The sequence below is a fragment of the Cetorhinus maximus genome, chromosome 21 (assembly GCF_964194155.1).
Source record: "Cetorhinus maximus chromosome 21, sCetMax3.hap1.1, whole genome shotgun sequence".
NCBI classification, from domain to species: domain Eukaryota; kingdom Metazoa; phylum Chordata; class Chondrichthyes; order Lamniformes; family Cetorhinidae; genus Cetorhinus; species Cetorhinus maximus.
In genome coordinates this window covers 41,112,431-41,129,682 of record NC_135899.1, presented here as the reverse complement: position 1 = coordinate 41,129,682, position 17,252 = coordinate 41,112,431, and the positions used below count along the sequence as shown (strand labels likewise).

Genomic DNA, 17,252 nt, shown 5'->3' with positions numbered 1-17,252 from the left:
GAAGAGATTGCCAAAGATGTCATAGAAGGACAAAGGGGTGTTGACGGTGGTGATGTTAGCTAAGGAATGTGCTAATAGGTGACATTAAGGGTAGAAAGCAGGACGAGCAAGTGACCGATAGCCCTAATGGGGGTGGGGTGGGGGGAAGGGATTGAAATAGGTTAAAAGGTGGAGATACAACAATCTTATCAGCATTAACTATCTTACCAGCCACTTCTTTTAAGACACTAGGATGAAGTCCGTCTGGACTCGGGGACATGTCAGTCCGCAGCCCCAACAATTTGCTCAGTACTACTTCTTTGGTGATTGTAATTTTCTTGATTTCCTCCCTCCCAATTCCTGATTTATAGCTATTTCTGGGATGTTACTTGTATCCTCTGTAGGGAAAACCAAAGCAAAATACCTGTTAATTCATCTGCTATCTCCTTATTTTCCATTATTAATTCCCCAGACTCACTTTCTAAAGGACCAATGCTCACTTTGTTAACTCTTTTCCTTTTTAAATATCTGTAGAAACTCTTATTATCTGTCTTTCTATTTCTAGTTAGCTTTCTCACGTACTCTAATTTTTCTCTTTGAGTCATTTTTGTGCTGTTTTTGTATTCTATCCAACCTTCTGACCTGCCACCCATCTTTGTGCAATTATATACTTTTTCTTTTAGTTTGATACTATTTTTTACTTTTTTAGTTAACCACAGATGGTGGGTTCTGCCCTCAGAATTTTTCATTCTTATTGGAATGTGTATTCCAATTCTGCGTATTCTGAAATATCCCCTTAAATATCTGCCACTGCATCTCTATTGACCTATCCCTTAACCTACATTGCCAGTTCATTTTCGCTAGCTATGCTTTCATGCCCTCATAATTGCCCTTATTTAAGCTTAAAATATTAGTCTTAGATCCATTCTTTTCTCCCTCAAACGAAATGTAAAATTAAATTATACTATGATCGCTGCTACCTAAGGGTGCCTTCACTATGAGGTCATTAATTAACCCTATCTCATTGCACAATACCAGGTCTAGTGTAGCCTGCTCTCTGGTTGGCTCCAGAGCATGCTGTTCTAAGAAACTATCCTGAAAACATTCTATGAACTCCTCGTCTACGCTACTTTTGCCCCTCTCATTTTTCCAGTCATATGTAGATTAAAATCCCCCATGATTATCGCCGTACCTTTCTGACAAGCTGCCCATGATTTCTTCCATTATACCCCATCCTACCATGTGGTTACTGTTAAGGGGCCTATACACAACTCCCACAAGTGACTTCTTGCCTTCATCGTTTCTCATCTTTACCCAAACCACTCCCACATCCTGGTTTTCTGAACTTAGGTCATCCCTCTTTATTGTTCTAATACCATCATTAATTAACAGAGACACCACTCCACCTTTTCCTAGCTTCTTGTGCTTCCTAAATGACATTTGCCCTTCAATATTCAGGCCCCAATCTATGTCATCCTGCAGCCATGTCTCTGTAATGGCTATTAGATCGTACTTGATTATCTCAATTTGCATTATCAGTTCATCTGTTTTGTTTTGAGTGTTACGTGCATTCAGATACAGAACCTTAAATTTTGTCCTTTTATTATTTTTGTAACTGCTAGCCTTATCTGCAGATTTACTTTTAGATTCATATGGCTGGTCCAGTTCAGTTTCTGGTCAATGGTAACCCCCAGGATGTTGAGAGTTAGGCCACAGCTAGAGTACTGCATGCAGTACTGGTCACCGCATTAGATCTGATCACAATAGAGAGGGTGCTATGGCCATGCATGAGGAAATTGCCAGGACTGGAGAATTTTTAGTTATAAAGACAGAATGGATGGGCTGCTGTTGTTTTCTTTGCAATAGGCGAGGCTAAGGGGATTGAAATAGAGTGTTTAGGAAGGACCCTAGCAGGGAGGGCAATAATTGGGGGCTTAAATTTAAAGTAATTGTGATGCGTTGACATCCATCTGTCTCAGGAGATGATGGACTGAGCCCAGGGTGCATGTCACTTCTGGACTGAACATCGTCTGTTGTGGCTGTAGAGGCCGATTCGTGAGTGGCAGTCCCATCCGCAACTGACACAAAAGATTAGCATTGGCCCGAGGTCAACTGATGTTTTTCCTTCTGGCGGGCTCTCTTTTCCACCATCTGGTCATTGCTTTTACACTCTAGTTTTCCATGCCCCGTCCTGGCTGTTTGACTCCAGGCACTCCGGTCAGCAGCGAGGGCTTCCCACCCATCAACTCCGATCCCAGTCAACTTGAGGTCTCGCTTACAGATGTCCTTGTATCACAGACATGGTCAACTTGTTGGTCTTGTGCCAATAGAAAGTTTGCCATAGAACATGTCTTTGGGGATGCAGCCATCATCCATTCAGTTCACATGACCCAGCCAACGGAGTCACCACTGACTCAAAAGAGCAAACATTGCTGGGGATCCCTGCATGCTGGTTTCCTTCCATACTTGGCACTGCCTCGGCGGGAGATGACCAATATTTGTCTGCAGCAGCAGAAGCGGAAACTGTTCAGCTGCTTTTCTTGGCTTGCATAAGTTGTCCATGCCTCGCTACTGTAAAGGAGGATGCTGAGAACACAAGCGTGGTACACACGGACCTTTGTATTTTTGGTTAGTTTGCTGTTGATCCACACTCGACCTCTCAACTTTGACATGACAGCTGTGGCCTTGGCAATCCTTTTTTTAAATTAATTCATGTAATGTGGGTGTCGCTGGCTGGGCCAGTATTTATTGCCCATCCCTAATTTCCCTTGAGAAGGTGGTGGTGAGCTGCCTTCTTGAACCGCTGCAGTCCATGTGGTGTAGGTACACCCACAGTGCTGTTAGGTAGGGAGCTCCAGGATTTTGACCCAGTGACAGTGAAGGAACGGTGATGTATTTACAAGTCAAGATGGTGTGTGGCTTGGAGGGAAATTCCAGGTGGTGGTGTTCCCATCCACCTGTTGCACTTGTCTTTCTAGGTGGTAGTGGTCGTGGGTTTGGAAGGTGCTGTCGAAGGAGCCTCGGTGAGGTCCTGCAGTATTATCTTGTAGATGGTACACACTGATACCACTGTACATCGGTGGTGGAGGGAGTGAATGTTTGTGGATGGGGTGCCAATCAAGTGGGCTGCTTTGTCCTGGACCGTGTCGCTACTTGAGTGTTGCTGGAGCTGCACTCATCCAGGCAAGTGGGGAGTATTCCATCACACTCCTGACTTGTGCCTTGAAGATGGTGGACAGGCTTTGGGGAGTCAGGTAGCTGATGCATTAAGGGGCAGGTTGCTGGCAATTGTTCATCCAACATATGTGAAGCTGTTGACAACCGTCAGAGCCAGGCTGTCAGTGTTGATGGAAGGTGGAGTCTCTACATCCTGGCCGATAACTTTGGTCTTCAAGACACATATTTCCAGCCAAAACTCCTTGCAGGCCCTGGAGAACTGATCTACAAGCTGTTGCAAGTGAACAATCAGATTGAGATAGACTGGGACATTATGCACTTTGGTCTTGATGCGTAGATTTGCCAAGTTGAACAGCTTGCCATCTGTTGCAGGAATTGCTGGAAAGTTGCCCGACAGATGACAGGTTACCTCCTACAGGACTCCACTGCAGATTTTGTGTCAGGGTTTACTCCCTGAGCCTTCTTCTCTTTGAAATGCCAACAAGGCAGTGGGGCTATTTACCCATAGCTGGGGGTCTGGCTCCTGGGCACCAAGGCATAACCACACACCAGTGGGCCTGTATGCCACACATCTGGGGCCCAGGCCTCCTTTGAGTCCCCTGTAGTTTAGCCTGGGTCTACAAGGTACCCAGTTTACGTATGTTGTCATGGAGAGGCACCACATGGGGCTTGCTGATGAAGGGGCTATGTACTGGCAGGAGAGGCTTATGCACTCGGCTCTCTTTTTGCAACATTTATATTGCTAGCCAACAGTGAGAGCTGAAAGCAAGAGGTGACAAGCAGACTGGCCACAATGCATCATCCACTGCGGAAACACACTTGATGCATTGCATCAACCGGAGACTGAATGAAAAAAAAGTAATTGGCAGATTACAGTAGAATTGAGGGGCAGTATTTTCACCAAGGTGGTAGTGTGGGTTTGGAACTCACTGAAAAGGTGACAGAAATCCTCATCACATTAAAAAATACTTGGTTATGGACCTGAAGTGCAGTCACCCATGGGGCTACAGACCAAGAACTGGAAAGTGGGATGAGCCTTGATAGCGCCTCCTGCCTCCTGCAGATTGTGCTTTTCATCTGCCTTTTTATATCCAATAGTTACACAATTGAATCATCTATTGAAAAGCAATAACGGTGCTACTTTATACTGTGTACTGTGTACACATGGTCATTGTTTTCAGCAGAAGTGCAAAAGAGCCAAAAGAACACTGATCCACTTCTATATGTATAGAAGATAAGTGCATAGATATACTGTTATGAGACAGAGTATTCAGGATGCTGTGCTCTTAGCTCGTATCTTTAAGATTACAGGTCCATTAAATACATTCCAAAACAAAAACATTGACCGTATCCTTTCTATCTCATCTGTCCATCTTCAGCGGGCTGAATAGTCTCCTTTATTCCATTAATTTTATATCTTTCTGACAGTGTTCTTTTAAAAGTCCTGGATGACCATTCACTGAACCTCCATTTTTACAGAGACTAGATGCTGCAGATAATTTGGACAGCAGTGTTTCCTTAGTGCAATGAAACACATGTTATTTGTGTGACTGTGGCATTGGCATCACCCTTTCTAATGTAACCTGTAGCGGGGAGCTGAAAACCTCCTTTGCAATAGCCCAATTCAGTTCTCAAATTATCCCAATCCATTTCTGATGATCTAATTTTAATGAGGTGAAGAAAGCCCTTGCCAGTTCAGCCCCATCCAAAACCTGACGTAAGTGAAGAACTGAAGCAGCAATTGAAACCCATGGTTTTCGAGTCCTCATCTCCATATTTGTCAATGTGTCATCAGCAAAAATGAGTATAATTTCAACTACAAGGCACTTTGCAGGTTTCTCTCCGTGTGTCTTCACTGAGGAAGATACAAGAAATCTCCCAGAATTAAAGATCCAAGGGACCAGGGGGAATAAGGAATTGAATGAAATTAGTATTAGTAAGAAGGTTATATTGGAGAAATTAATGGGACTGAAGATTGATAAGTCCCTGGGACCTGATGACGTACATTCCAGAGTATTGAAAGAGGTAGCTATGGAGATGGTGGATGCATTGGTGATCATCTCCCAAAATTCTATAGATTCTGGGATGGCTCCTGCAGATTGGAAGGTAGTAAATGTCACTCCACTATTTAAGAAGGGAGGGAGAGAGAAAACAGGGAACTACAAACCTGTTAGTCTTACATCTGTGGCAGGGAAAATGCCAGAATCTATTCCAAAGGATCTGGCTAAATGGACATTTTAAAAAATTTATTCATGGGGGCTTCGCTGGCTGGGCCAGCATTTATTGCCCATCCATGGTTGCCCTTGAGAAGGTGGTGGTGAGCTGCCTTCTTGAACCGCTGCAGTCCCTGTGGTGTAGGTACACCTGCAGTGCTGTTAGGAAGGGAGTTCCAGGATTTTGACCCAGCAACAGTGAAGGTACGGCGATAGTCAGGCTTGTGAGTGACTTGGAAGGGAACTTCCAGACTGTGGTGTTCCCATCTACCTGCAGTCCTTGTCCTTGAAGGCATTGGTTGTGGGTTTGGAAAGAGTCTAAGGAGCCTTGGTGAATTCCTGCAGTGCATCTTGTAGATGGTACACACTGCTGCTACTGTACATCGGCGATGGAGGGAGTGAATGTTGGTAGATGGTGTGCCAATCAAGTGGGCTACTTTGTCCTGGATGGTGTTAAGCTTCTTGAGTGTTCCGGGAGCTGCACTCATCCAGGCAAGTAGGCAGCATTCCATCACACTCCTGACTTGTGCTTTGGGGAGTTAGGAGGTGAGTTACTCGTCACAGGATTCCTAGCCTGTTCTTGTAGCCACAGTATTTATATGGCTGGTCCAGTTCAGTTTCTGGTCAATGGTAACCCCTCAGGATGTTGGTAGTGGGGGATTCGGTGGTGGTAATGCCATTGAGCGTCAAGGGGCGATGGTTAGATTCTCTCTTGTTGGAGATGGTCATTGCCTGGCACTTGTGTGGTGCAAATGTCACTTGCCACTTGTAAGCCAAGCCTGGATATTGTCCAGGTCTTGCTGCATTTGGACATGGACTGCTTCAGTTTCTGAGGAGTCATGAACGATGCTGAACATTGTGCAATCATCAGCGAACATCCCCACTTCTGACATTACGATGTAAGGAAGGTCATTGATGAAGCAGCTGAAGATGGTTGGGCCAAGGACACTACACTGAGGAACTCCTGCAGTAATGTCCTGGAGCTGAGATGAATGACCTGCAACAACCACAGCCATCTTCCTTTGTGTTATGTATGACTCCAAGCATTCCCCCTGATTCCCATTGACTCCATTTTTGCTCAGGCTCCTTGATGCCACACTTGGTCAAATGCGGCCTTGATGTCAAGGGCAGTCACTCTCACCCTATAGAGGGAGTGTAATGAAGGTTCACCAGACTTGTTCCCCAGATGGCGGAACTGTCTGATGAAGAGAGATTGGGGAAACTGGGCCTGTATTCTCTAGAGTTTCGAAGAATGAAAGGTGATCTCATTGAAACCTACAAAATACTTAAAGGAATAGACAGGGTAGATGCAGGTAAGGTGTTTCCCCTGGTTGGAGAGTCTAGAACCAGGGGACACAATTTCAAAATAAGGGGGAAGCCACTTAGGACGGAGTTCAGGAGAAATGTTTTTACTCAGAGGGCTGTGAATCTTTGAAATTCTCTACCCCAGAGGGCTGTGGAAGCTCCGTCACTGAGTATGTTTAATGCAGAGATTGACAGATTTTTAAATACCAATGGCATAAAGGGATATGGGGATAGTGAGGGAAAAAGGCATTGAAGTGGATGATCAGCCATGATCGTATTGAATGGAGGAGCAGACTTGATGGACCGAATGAACTATCCCTGCTCCTATGTTCCAAGCTGTCACATGATCAGTACACTGCACAATCTCTCTTGTGTCATTTTTAGAAATACCAAGTCTGAAAAAACATATCATCAACATGTATTTGAAAGAAAGAAAGAAAGTGGTGAACGATTATGTGTCTGAGGTGTGGGGAATGCTGCACCTTCTCGGATCGCTCAACAGCAACCAGAATAAACAGGTATTTATAATTATACCTCAGCACACAAAAAAACCCCAACCATTTCAAACACTCAACCTAGCCCCGAACATTCCAAACGCCCGACCCTGCTCTGAACTTGCTAAACACTCGACCCTGCCTGGAGCTTTCCAAACACTCAACCCTGTCCTGAACATTCCAAATGCCCGATCCTGCTCTGAAGTTTCAAAAAAGTCGACCCTGAACACAACTTTCCAAACACTCGATTCTACTCCAAACTTTCCAAATGCTTGACCCTGTCTGGAAGTTTCCAAACACTCACTCTGCTCCGAACTTTCAAAACACTGGACCCTTTCTCTGCATTTTCCAAACATTCGACTCTGCTCCGAAGATTCCAAACAACCGACCCTATGCCAAACTTTCCAAACACTCTGAAGAAGGGTCATCCAGACTTGAAACGTCAACTGTGTCCCTCTCCACCGATGCTGTCAGACCTGCTGAGTTTTTCCAGGTATTTTTTGTTTTTGTTCTAGTTTTCCAGCATCCGCAGATTTTGCTTTTTTATTTTCCAAACACTCACTCTGCTCCGAACATTCCAAACACTCGACCCTGTCCGGAACTTTCCAAACACAGGAACCTATCTCCAAACTTTCCAAACACTCATTATGCTCTGAACTTTTCAAACACTCGACCCTGCTCTGAACTTTCCAAACACTGGAACCTTTCTCCAAATTTTCCAAACACTTGATCCTGCTCCAAAGATTCCAAACACTCAACCCTGCTCCAAAGTTGCCAAACTTTCAATCTGCTCCGAACTTCCCAAACACCTGACCCAATCCCAAACTTCCCAAACACACACACCTGCTCCAAAATTTCCAATCACTGGACACTGTCTGGAACTTTCCAAACACTCAATCTGCTCTGAACATTCCAAACGCTCACTCTGCTCCGAACTTTCCAAACACTCAACCCAGCACCAAACTTTCCAAATGCTCCCTCTGCTCCGAACGTTCCAAATACACGCCCCTGTTCCGAACTTTCCAATCCCTAGACACTGCCTGGGACTTTCCAAACACTCACTCTGCTCCAAACTTTCCAAACAATGGAACCTTTCTCCGAACTTCCCAAACACCCGACCCAATCCCGAACTTCCCAAACACACACCCCTGCACCAAAATTTCCAATCACTGGACCCTGTCTGGAACTTTCCAAACACTCACTCTGCTCCGAACATTCCAAACACTCACTCTGCTCCGAACTTTCCAAACACTCACTCTGCTCCGAACTTTCCAAACACTCACTCTGCTCCGAACTTTTCAAACACTAGACCCTGGTCCGAACTTTCCAAACACTGGAACCTTTCTCCGAATTTTCCAAACACTCAATCCTGCTCCGAAGATTCCAAACACTCAATCCTGCTCCAAAGTTGCCAAACATTCAATCTGCTCCGAACTTCCCAAACGCCCGATGCAGTCCCGAACTTCCCAAACACACACTCCTGCTCCAAAATTTCCAATCACTGGACCCTGTCTGGAACTTTCCAAACACTCACTCTGCTCCGAACTTTCCAAACACTCACTTTGCTCCGAACTTTCCAAACACTCACTCTGCTCCGAACTTTCCAAACATTCACTCTGCTCCGAACTTTCCAAACAGTCAGTCTGCTCCGACCTTTCCAAAAACTCATTCTGCTCCGAACTTGCCAAATACTCAACCCAGCTCCAAACTTTCCAAACACTCACTCTGATCCGAACTTTCCAAACACTCGACCCAGCTCCAGACTTTCCAAATACTCACTCTGCTCCGAACTTTCCAAACACTCGACCTAGCTCCAGAGTTTCCAAACACTCGACCCAGCTCCAGACTTTCCAAATACTCACTCTGCTCCGAACTTTCCAAACACTCGACCTAGCTCCAGACTTTCCAAATACTCGCCAAGCTCCAAACTTTCCAAACACGCACTCTGCTCCGAACTTTCCAAACACTCACTCTGCTCCGAACTTTCCAAACACTCATTCTGCTCCGAACGTTTCACACACTCGACCTTGCTCCGAACTTTCCAAACACTGGAACCTTTCTCCGAATTTTCCAAACACTCAACCCTGCTCCAAAGTTGCCAAACATTCAATCTGCTCCGAACTTCCCAAACACCCGACCCTGTCCCGAACTTCCCAAACACACACCCCTGCTCCAGAATTTCCAATCCCTGGACCCTGTCTGAAACTTTCCAAACACTCACTCCGCTCCGAACTTTCCAAACACTCGACCCAGCTCCAGATTTTCCAAATACTCGATCCAGCTCCAAACGTTCCAAACACGCACTCTGCTCCAAAGTTTCCAAACACTCAACCCAGCTCCAAAGTTGCCAAACATTCAAGCTGCTCCAAACTTCCCAAATATCCGACTCAGTCCCGAACTTCCCAAACACACACCCCTGCTCCAAAATGTCCAATCACTGGACCCTGTCTGGAACTTTGCAAACACTCACTCTGCTCCGAACTTTCCAAACACTCACTCTGCTCCGAACTTTCCAAACACTCAACCCAGCTTCAGACTTTCCAAATTATCGACCCAGCTCAAAACTTTCCAAATACTCACTCTGCTCCGAAGTTTCCAAACACTCAACCCAGCTCCAAAGTTACCAAACATTCAATCTGCTCCGAACTTCCCAAACATCTGACCCAGTCCCGAACTTCCCAAACACACACCCCTGCTCCAAACTTTCTAACACTCACTCTGCTCCGAACTTTCCAAAGTCTCATTCTGCTCCGAACTTTCCAAACACTCACTCTGCTCCGAACTTTCCAAACACTCACTCTGCTCCGAACTTTCCAGACACTCATTCTGCCCCGAACTTTCCAGACACTCATTCTGCCCCGAACTTTCCAAACACTCATTCTGCTCCGAACTTTTCAAACACTCGACCCTGCTCCGAACTCTCCAAACACTGGAACCTTTGTCCGAATTTTCCAAACGCTCACTCTGCTCCGAACTTTCCAAACACTCATTCTGCTCCGAACTTCCCAAACATCTGACCCAGTCCCGAACTTCCCAAACACACACCCCTGCTCCAAACGTTCCAACACTCACTCTGCTCCGAACTTTCCAAACTCGCATTCTGCACCGAACTTTGAAAACACTCACTCTGCTCCGAACTTTCCAAACACTGACTCTGCTCCGAACTTTCCAAACACTCATTCTGCTCCGAACTTTCCAAATACTCACACTGCTCCGAACTTTCCAAACACTCACTCTTCTCCGAACTTTCCAAACACTCACTCTGCTCCGAACTTTCCAAACACTCATTCTGCTCCGAACTTTCCAAACACTCACTCTGCTCCGAACTTTCCAAACACTCACTCTGCTCCGAACTTTCCAAACACTCACTCTGCTCCGAACTTTCCAAACACTCATTCTGCTCCGAACTTTTCAAACACTCGACCCTGCTCCGAACTTTCCAAACTCTGGAACCTTTCTCCGAATTTTCCAAACACTCAATCCTGCTCCGAACTTTCCAAACACTCAACCCAGCTCCAAACTTTCCAAATACTCGACCCAGTTCCAAACTTTCCAAACACTCACTCTGCTCCGAACTTTCCAAACACTCAATCTATCCGAACTTTTCAAACACTCGACCCTGCTCCGAACTTTCCAATCACTGGATCCTTTCTCCGAATTTTCCAAACACTCACTCTGCTCCAAAGTTTCCAAACACTCAACCCAGCACCAAACTTTCCAAATGCTCCCTCTGTTCCGAACTTTCCAATCCCTAGACACTGCCTGGGACTTTCCAAACACTCACTCTGCTCCAAACTTTCCAAACAATGGAACCTTTCTCCAAACTTCCCAAACACCCGACCCAATCCCGAACTTCCCAAACACACACCCCTGCGCCAAAATTTCCAATCACTGGACCCTGTCTGGAACTTTCCAAACACTCACTCTGCTCCGAACATTCCAAACACTCACTCTGCTCCGAACTTTCCAAACACTCACTCTGCTCCGAACTTTTCAAACACTAGACCCTGCTCCGAACTTTCCAAACACTGGAACCTTTCTCCGAATTTTCCAAACACTCAATCCTGCTCCGAAGATTCCAAACACTCAACCCTGCTCCAAAGTTGCCAAACATTCAATCTGCTCCGAACTTCCCAAACACCCGATGCAGTCCCGAACTTCCCAAACACACACTCCTGCTCCAAAATTTCCAATCACTGGACCCTGTCTGGAACTTTCGAAACACTCACTTTGCTCCGAACTTTCCAAACACTCACTTTGCTCCGAACTTTCCAAACACGCACTCTGGTCCGAACTTTCCAAACATTCACTCTGCTCCGAACTTTCCAAACAGTCACTCTGCTCCGACCTTTCCAAACACTCATTCTGCTCCGAACTTGCCAAATACTCAACCCAGCTCCAAATTTTCCAAACACTCACTCTGATCCGAACTTTCCAAACACTCGACCCAGCTCCAGACTTTCCAAATTATCGACCCAGCTCAAAACGTTCCAAACACTCACTCTGCTCCGAAGTTTACAAACACTCAACCCAGCTCCAAAGTTACCAAACATTCAATCTGCTCTGAACTTCCCAAACATCTGACCCAGTCCCGAACTTCCCAAACACACACCCCTGCTCCAAACTTTCCAACACTCACTCTGCTCCGAACTTTCCAAAGTCTCATTCTGCTCCGAACTTTCCAAACACTCACTCTGCTCCGAACTTTCCAAACACTCACTCTGCTCCGAACTTTCCAGACACTCATTCTGCTCCGAACTTTCCAAACACTCATTCTGCTCCGAACTTTTCAAACACTCGACCCTGCTCCGAACTCTCCAAACACTGGAACCTTTGTCCGAATTTTCCAAACGCTCACTCTGCTCCGAACTTTCCAAACACTCATTCTGCTCCGAACTTTCCAAACACTCACTCTGCTCCGAACTTCCCAAACATCTGACCCAGTCCCGAACTTCCCAAACACACACCCCTGCTCCAAACATTCCAACACTCACTCTGCTCCGAACTTTCCAAACTCCCATTCTGCTCCGAACTTTCCAAACACTCACTCTGCTCCGAACTTTCCAAACACTCACTCTGCTGCGAACTTTCCAAACACTCATTCTGCTCCGAACTTTCCAAATACTCACACTGCTCCGAACTTTCCAAACACTCACTCTGCTCCGAACTTTCCAAACACTCATTCTGCTCCGAACTTTCCAAACACTCATTCTGCTCCGAACTTTCCAAACACTCACTCTGTTCCGAACTTTCCAAACACTCACTCTGCTCCGAACTTTCCAAACACTCACTCTGCTCCGAACTTTCCAAACACTCATTCTGCTCCGAACTTTTCAAACACTCGACCCTGCTCCGAACTTTCCAAACTCTGGAACCTTTCTCCGAATTTTCCAAACACTCAATCCTGCTCCGAACTTTCCAAACACTCAACCCAGCTCCAAACTTTCCAAATACTCGACCCAGTTCCAAACTTTCCAAACACTCACTCTGCTCCGAAGTTTCCAAACACTGAACCCAGCTCCAAAGTTGCCAAACATTCAATCTGCTCCGAACTTCCCAAACATCCGACCCAGTCCCAAACTTCCCAAACACACACCCCTGCTCCAAACATTGCAAACAGGCACTCTGCTCCGAACTTTCCAAACACTCACTCTGCTCCGATCTTTCCAAACACTCATTCTGCTCCGAACTTTCCAAACACTCTCTCTGCTCCGAATTTTCCAAACACTCACTCTGCTCCGAACTTTCCAAACACTCACTCTGCTCCGAACTTTCCAAACACTCAACCCAGCCCCAGACTTTCCAAATACTCGGCCCAGCTCCAAACTTTCCAAACACTCACTCTGCTCCAAAGTTTCCAAACACTCAACCCAGCTCCAAAGTTGCCAAACATTCAATCTGCTCCAAACTTCCTAAACATCCGACCCAGTCCCGAACTTCCCAAACACACACCCCTGCTCCAAAATTTCCAATCACTGGACCCTGTCTGGAACTTTCCAAACACTCACTCTGCTCTGAACTTTCCAAACACTCACTCTGCTCTGAACTTTCCAAACACTCAACCCAGCTCCGAATTTTCGAAACTCTCAATCCTGCTCCGAAGATTCCAAACACTCAACCCTGCTCCAAATTTGTCAAACATTCAATCTGCTCCGAACTTCCCAAACACCCGACACAGTCGCGAACTTTCCAAACACACACTCCTGCTGCAAAATTTCCAATCACTGGACCCTGTCTGGAACTTTTAAACACGCACTCTGCTCCGAACTTTCCAAACACTCACTCTGCTCCGAACTTTCCAAGCACTCACTCTGCTCCGAACTTTCCAAACACTCACTCTGCTCCTAACTTTACAAACACTCACTCTGCTCCAAACTTTCCAAACACTCATTCTGCTCCGAACTTGCCAAATACTCAACCCAGACCCAAACTTTTCAAACACTCACTCTGCTCCGAACTTTCCAAACACTCGACCCAGCTCCAGACTTTCCAAATACTCGACCAAGCTCCAAACTTTCCAAACAGGCACTCTGCTCCGAACTTTCCAAACGCTCACTCTGCTCCGAACTTTCCAAGCACTCATTCTGCTCCGAACTTTTCACACACTCGACCCTGTTCCGAACTTTCCAAACACTGGAACCTTTCTCCGAATTTTCCAAACACCCAACCCTGCTCCAAAGTTGCCAAACATTCAACCCAGCTCCAAACTTTCCAAATACTCGACCCAGCTCCAAACTTTCCAAACACTCACTCTGCTCCGAAGTTTCCAAACACTCAACCCAACTCCAAAGTTGCCAAACATTCAATCTGCTCCGAGCTTCCTAAACATCCGACCCAGTCCCGAACTTCCCAAACACACAGCCCTGCTCCAAAATTTTGAATCACCGGATCCGGTCTGGAATTTTCCAAACACTCACTCCGCTTCAAACTTTCCAAACACTCAAACCAGCTCCGAATTTTCCAAACATTCAATCCTGCTCCAAAGATTCCAAACACTCAACCCTGCTGCAAAGTTGCCAAACATTCAATCTGCTCCGAACCTCCCAAACACCCGACGCAGTCCCGAACCTCCCAAACACACACTCCTGCTGCAAAATTTCCAATCACTGGACCCTGTCTGGAACTTTCCAAACACTCACTCTGCACCAAACATTCCAAACATTCACTCTGCTCCTAACTTTCCAAACACTCACTCTGCTCTGAACATTCCAAACACTCACTCTGCTCCGAACTTTCCAAACACTCGACCCAGCTCCAGACTTTACAAATACTCACTCTGCTCCGAACTTTCCAAACACTCACTCTGCTCCGAACTTTCCAAACACTCGACCCAGCTCCGAACTTTCCAAACACTCACTCTGCTCCGAACTTTCCAAACACTCACTGTGCTACGAACTTTCCACTCACTCACTCTGCTCCGAACTTTCCAAACACTCACTCTGCTCCGAACTTTCCAAACACTCATTCTGCTCCGAACTTGTCAAATACTCCACCCAGACCCAAACTTTCCAAGCACACACTCTGCTCCGAACTTTCCAAGCACGGAATCTGCTCCGAACTTTCCAAACACTCACTCTGCTCCGAACTTTCCAAACACTCGACCCAGCTCCAGACATTCCAAATACTTGACCAAGCTCCAAACTTTCCAAACAGGCACTCTGCTCCGAACTTTCCAAACACTCATTCTGCTCCGAACTTTTCACACACTCGACCCTGTTCCGAACTTTCCAAACACTGGAACCTTTCTCCTAATTTTCGAAACACTCAACCCTGCTCCAACGTTGCCAAACATTCAATCTGCTCCGAACTTCCCAAACACCCGACCCTGTCCCGAACTTCCCAAACACACACCCCTGCTCCAAAATGTCCAATCACTGGACCCTGTCTGAAACTTTCCAAACACTCACTCTGCTCCGAACTTTCCAAACACTCGCTCTGCTCCGAACTTTCCAAACACTCACTCTGCTCCGAACTTTCCAAACACTCGCTCTGCTCCGAAATTTCCAAACACGCTCTCTGCTCCAAAGTTTCCAAACACTCAACCCAGCTCCAAAGTTGCCAAACATTCAAGCTGCTCCGAACTTCCCAAATATCCGACTCAGTCCCGAACTTCCCAAACACACACCCCTGCTCCAAAATGTCCAATCACTGGACCCTGTCTGGAAGTTTGCAAACACTCACTCTGCTCTGAACTTTCCAAACACTCACTCTGCTCCGAACTTTCCAAACACTCACTCTGCTCCGAACTTTCCAAACACGCACTCTGCTCCAAAGTTTCCAAACACTCAACCCAGCTCCAAAGTTGCCAAACATTCAAGCTGCTCCGAACTTCCCAAACACTGGACCCAGCTCCAGACTTTCCAAATACTCACTCTGCTCCGAACTTTCCAAACACTCACTCTGCTCCGAACTTTCCAAACACTCACTCTGCTCCGAACTTTCCAAACACTCATTCTGCTCCGAACTTGCCAAATACTCAACCCAGACCCAAACTTTCCAAACACGCACTCTGCTCCGAACTTTCCAAACACTCACTCTGCTCCGAACTTTCCAAACACTCGACCCAACTCCAGACTTTCCAAATACTCGACCAAGCTCCAAACTTTCCAAACACGCACTCTGCTCCGAACTTTCCAAACACTCACTCTGCTCCGAACTTTTCAAACACTCCACCCTGCTCCGAACTTTCCAAACACTGGAACCTTTCTACGAATTTTCCAAACACTCAATCCTGCTCTGAAGATTCCAAACACTCAACCCTGCTCCAAAGTTGCCAATCATTCAATCTGCTCCGAACTTCCCAAACACCCGACCCAGTCCCGAACTTCCAAAACACACACCCCTGCTCCAAAATTTCTAATCACTGGACCCTGTCTAGAACTTTCCAAACACTCGCTCTGCTCCGAATTTTCCAAACACTCACTCTGCTCCGAACTTTCCAAACACTCGCTCTGCTCCGAACTTTCCAAACACTCGACCCAGCTCCAGATTTTCCAAACACTCGCTCTGCTCCGAACTTTCCAAACACGCACTCTGCTCCAAAGTTTCCAAACACTCAACCCAGCTCCAAAGTTGCCAAACATTCAAGCTGCTCCGAACTTCCCAAATATCCGACTCAGTCCCGAACTTCCCAAACACACACCCCTGCTCCAAAATGTCCAATCACTGGACCCTTTCTGGTACTTTGCAAACATTCACTCTGCTCCGAACTTTCCAAACACTCACTCTGCTCCGAACTTTCCAAACACTCAGTCTGCTCCGAACTTGCCAAATACTCAACCCAGCTCCAAACTTTCCAAACACTCACTCTGCTCCGAACTTTCCAAACACTCGACCCAGCTCCAGACTTTCCAAATACTCACTCTGCTCCGAACTTTCCAACCACTCACTCTACTCCGAACTTTCCAAACACTCGACCCAGCTCCGAACTTTCCAAACACTCACTCTGCTCCGAACTTTCCAAACACTCACTGTGCTCCGAACTTTCCAAACACTCACTCTTCTCCAAACTTTCCAAACACTCATTCGGCTCCAAACTTGCCAAATACTCAACCCAGACCCAAACTTTCCAAACACGCACTCTGCTCCGAACTTTCCAAACACTCACTCTGCTCCGAACTTTCCAAACACTCGACCCAGCTCCAAACTTTCCAAACACGCACTCTGCTCCGAACTTTCCAAACACTCACTCTGCTCCGAACTTTTCAAACACTGCACCCTGCTCCGAACTTTCCAAACACTGGAACCTTTCTACGAATTTTCCAAACACTCAATCCTGCTCCGAAGATTCCAAACACTCAACCCTTCTCCAAAGTTGCCAATCATTCAATCTGCTCCGAACTTCCCAAACACCCGACCCAGTCCCGAACTTCCCAAACACACACCCCTGCTCCAAAATTTCTAATCACTGGACCCTGTCTAGAACTTTCCAAACACTCGCTCTGCTCCGAATTTTCCAAACACTCACTCTGCTCCGAACTTTCCAAACACTCAACCCAGCTCCAGACTTTCCAAATACTCGATCCAGCTCCAAACGTTCCAAACACGCACTCTGCTCCAAAGTTTCCAAACACTCAATCCAGCT

The 17,252-nt window shown here is 46.3% G+C and overlaps 1 protein-coding gene across 2 annotated transcripts in view; it reads left to right on the top strand.

Moving 5' to 3' along the window:
* Positions 1-17,252, top strand: part of LOC144695847 (nuclear GTPase SLIP-GC-like) — a 222,811-nt gene that overhangs the window by 141,808 nt on the left and 63,751 nt on the right. For both annotated transcript variants that reach the window (XM_078566877.1, XM_078566876.1), the window contains exon 12: positions 7,059-7,192. In XM_078566877.1, coding sequence (XP_078423003.1) covers positions 7,059-7,192 — 134 coding nt within the window. The remainder of the gene's footprint in view (positions 1-7,058; positions 7,193-17,252) is intronic.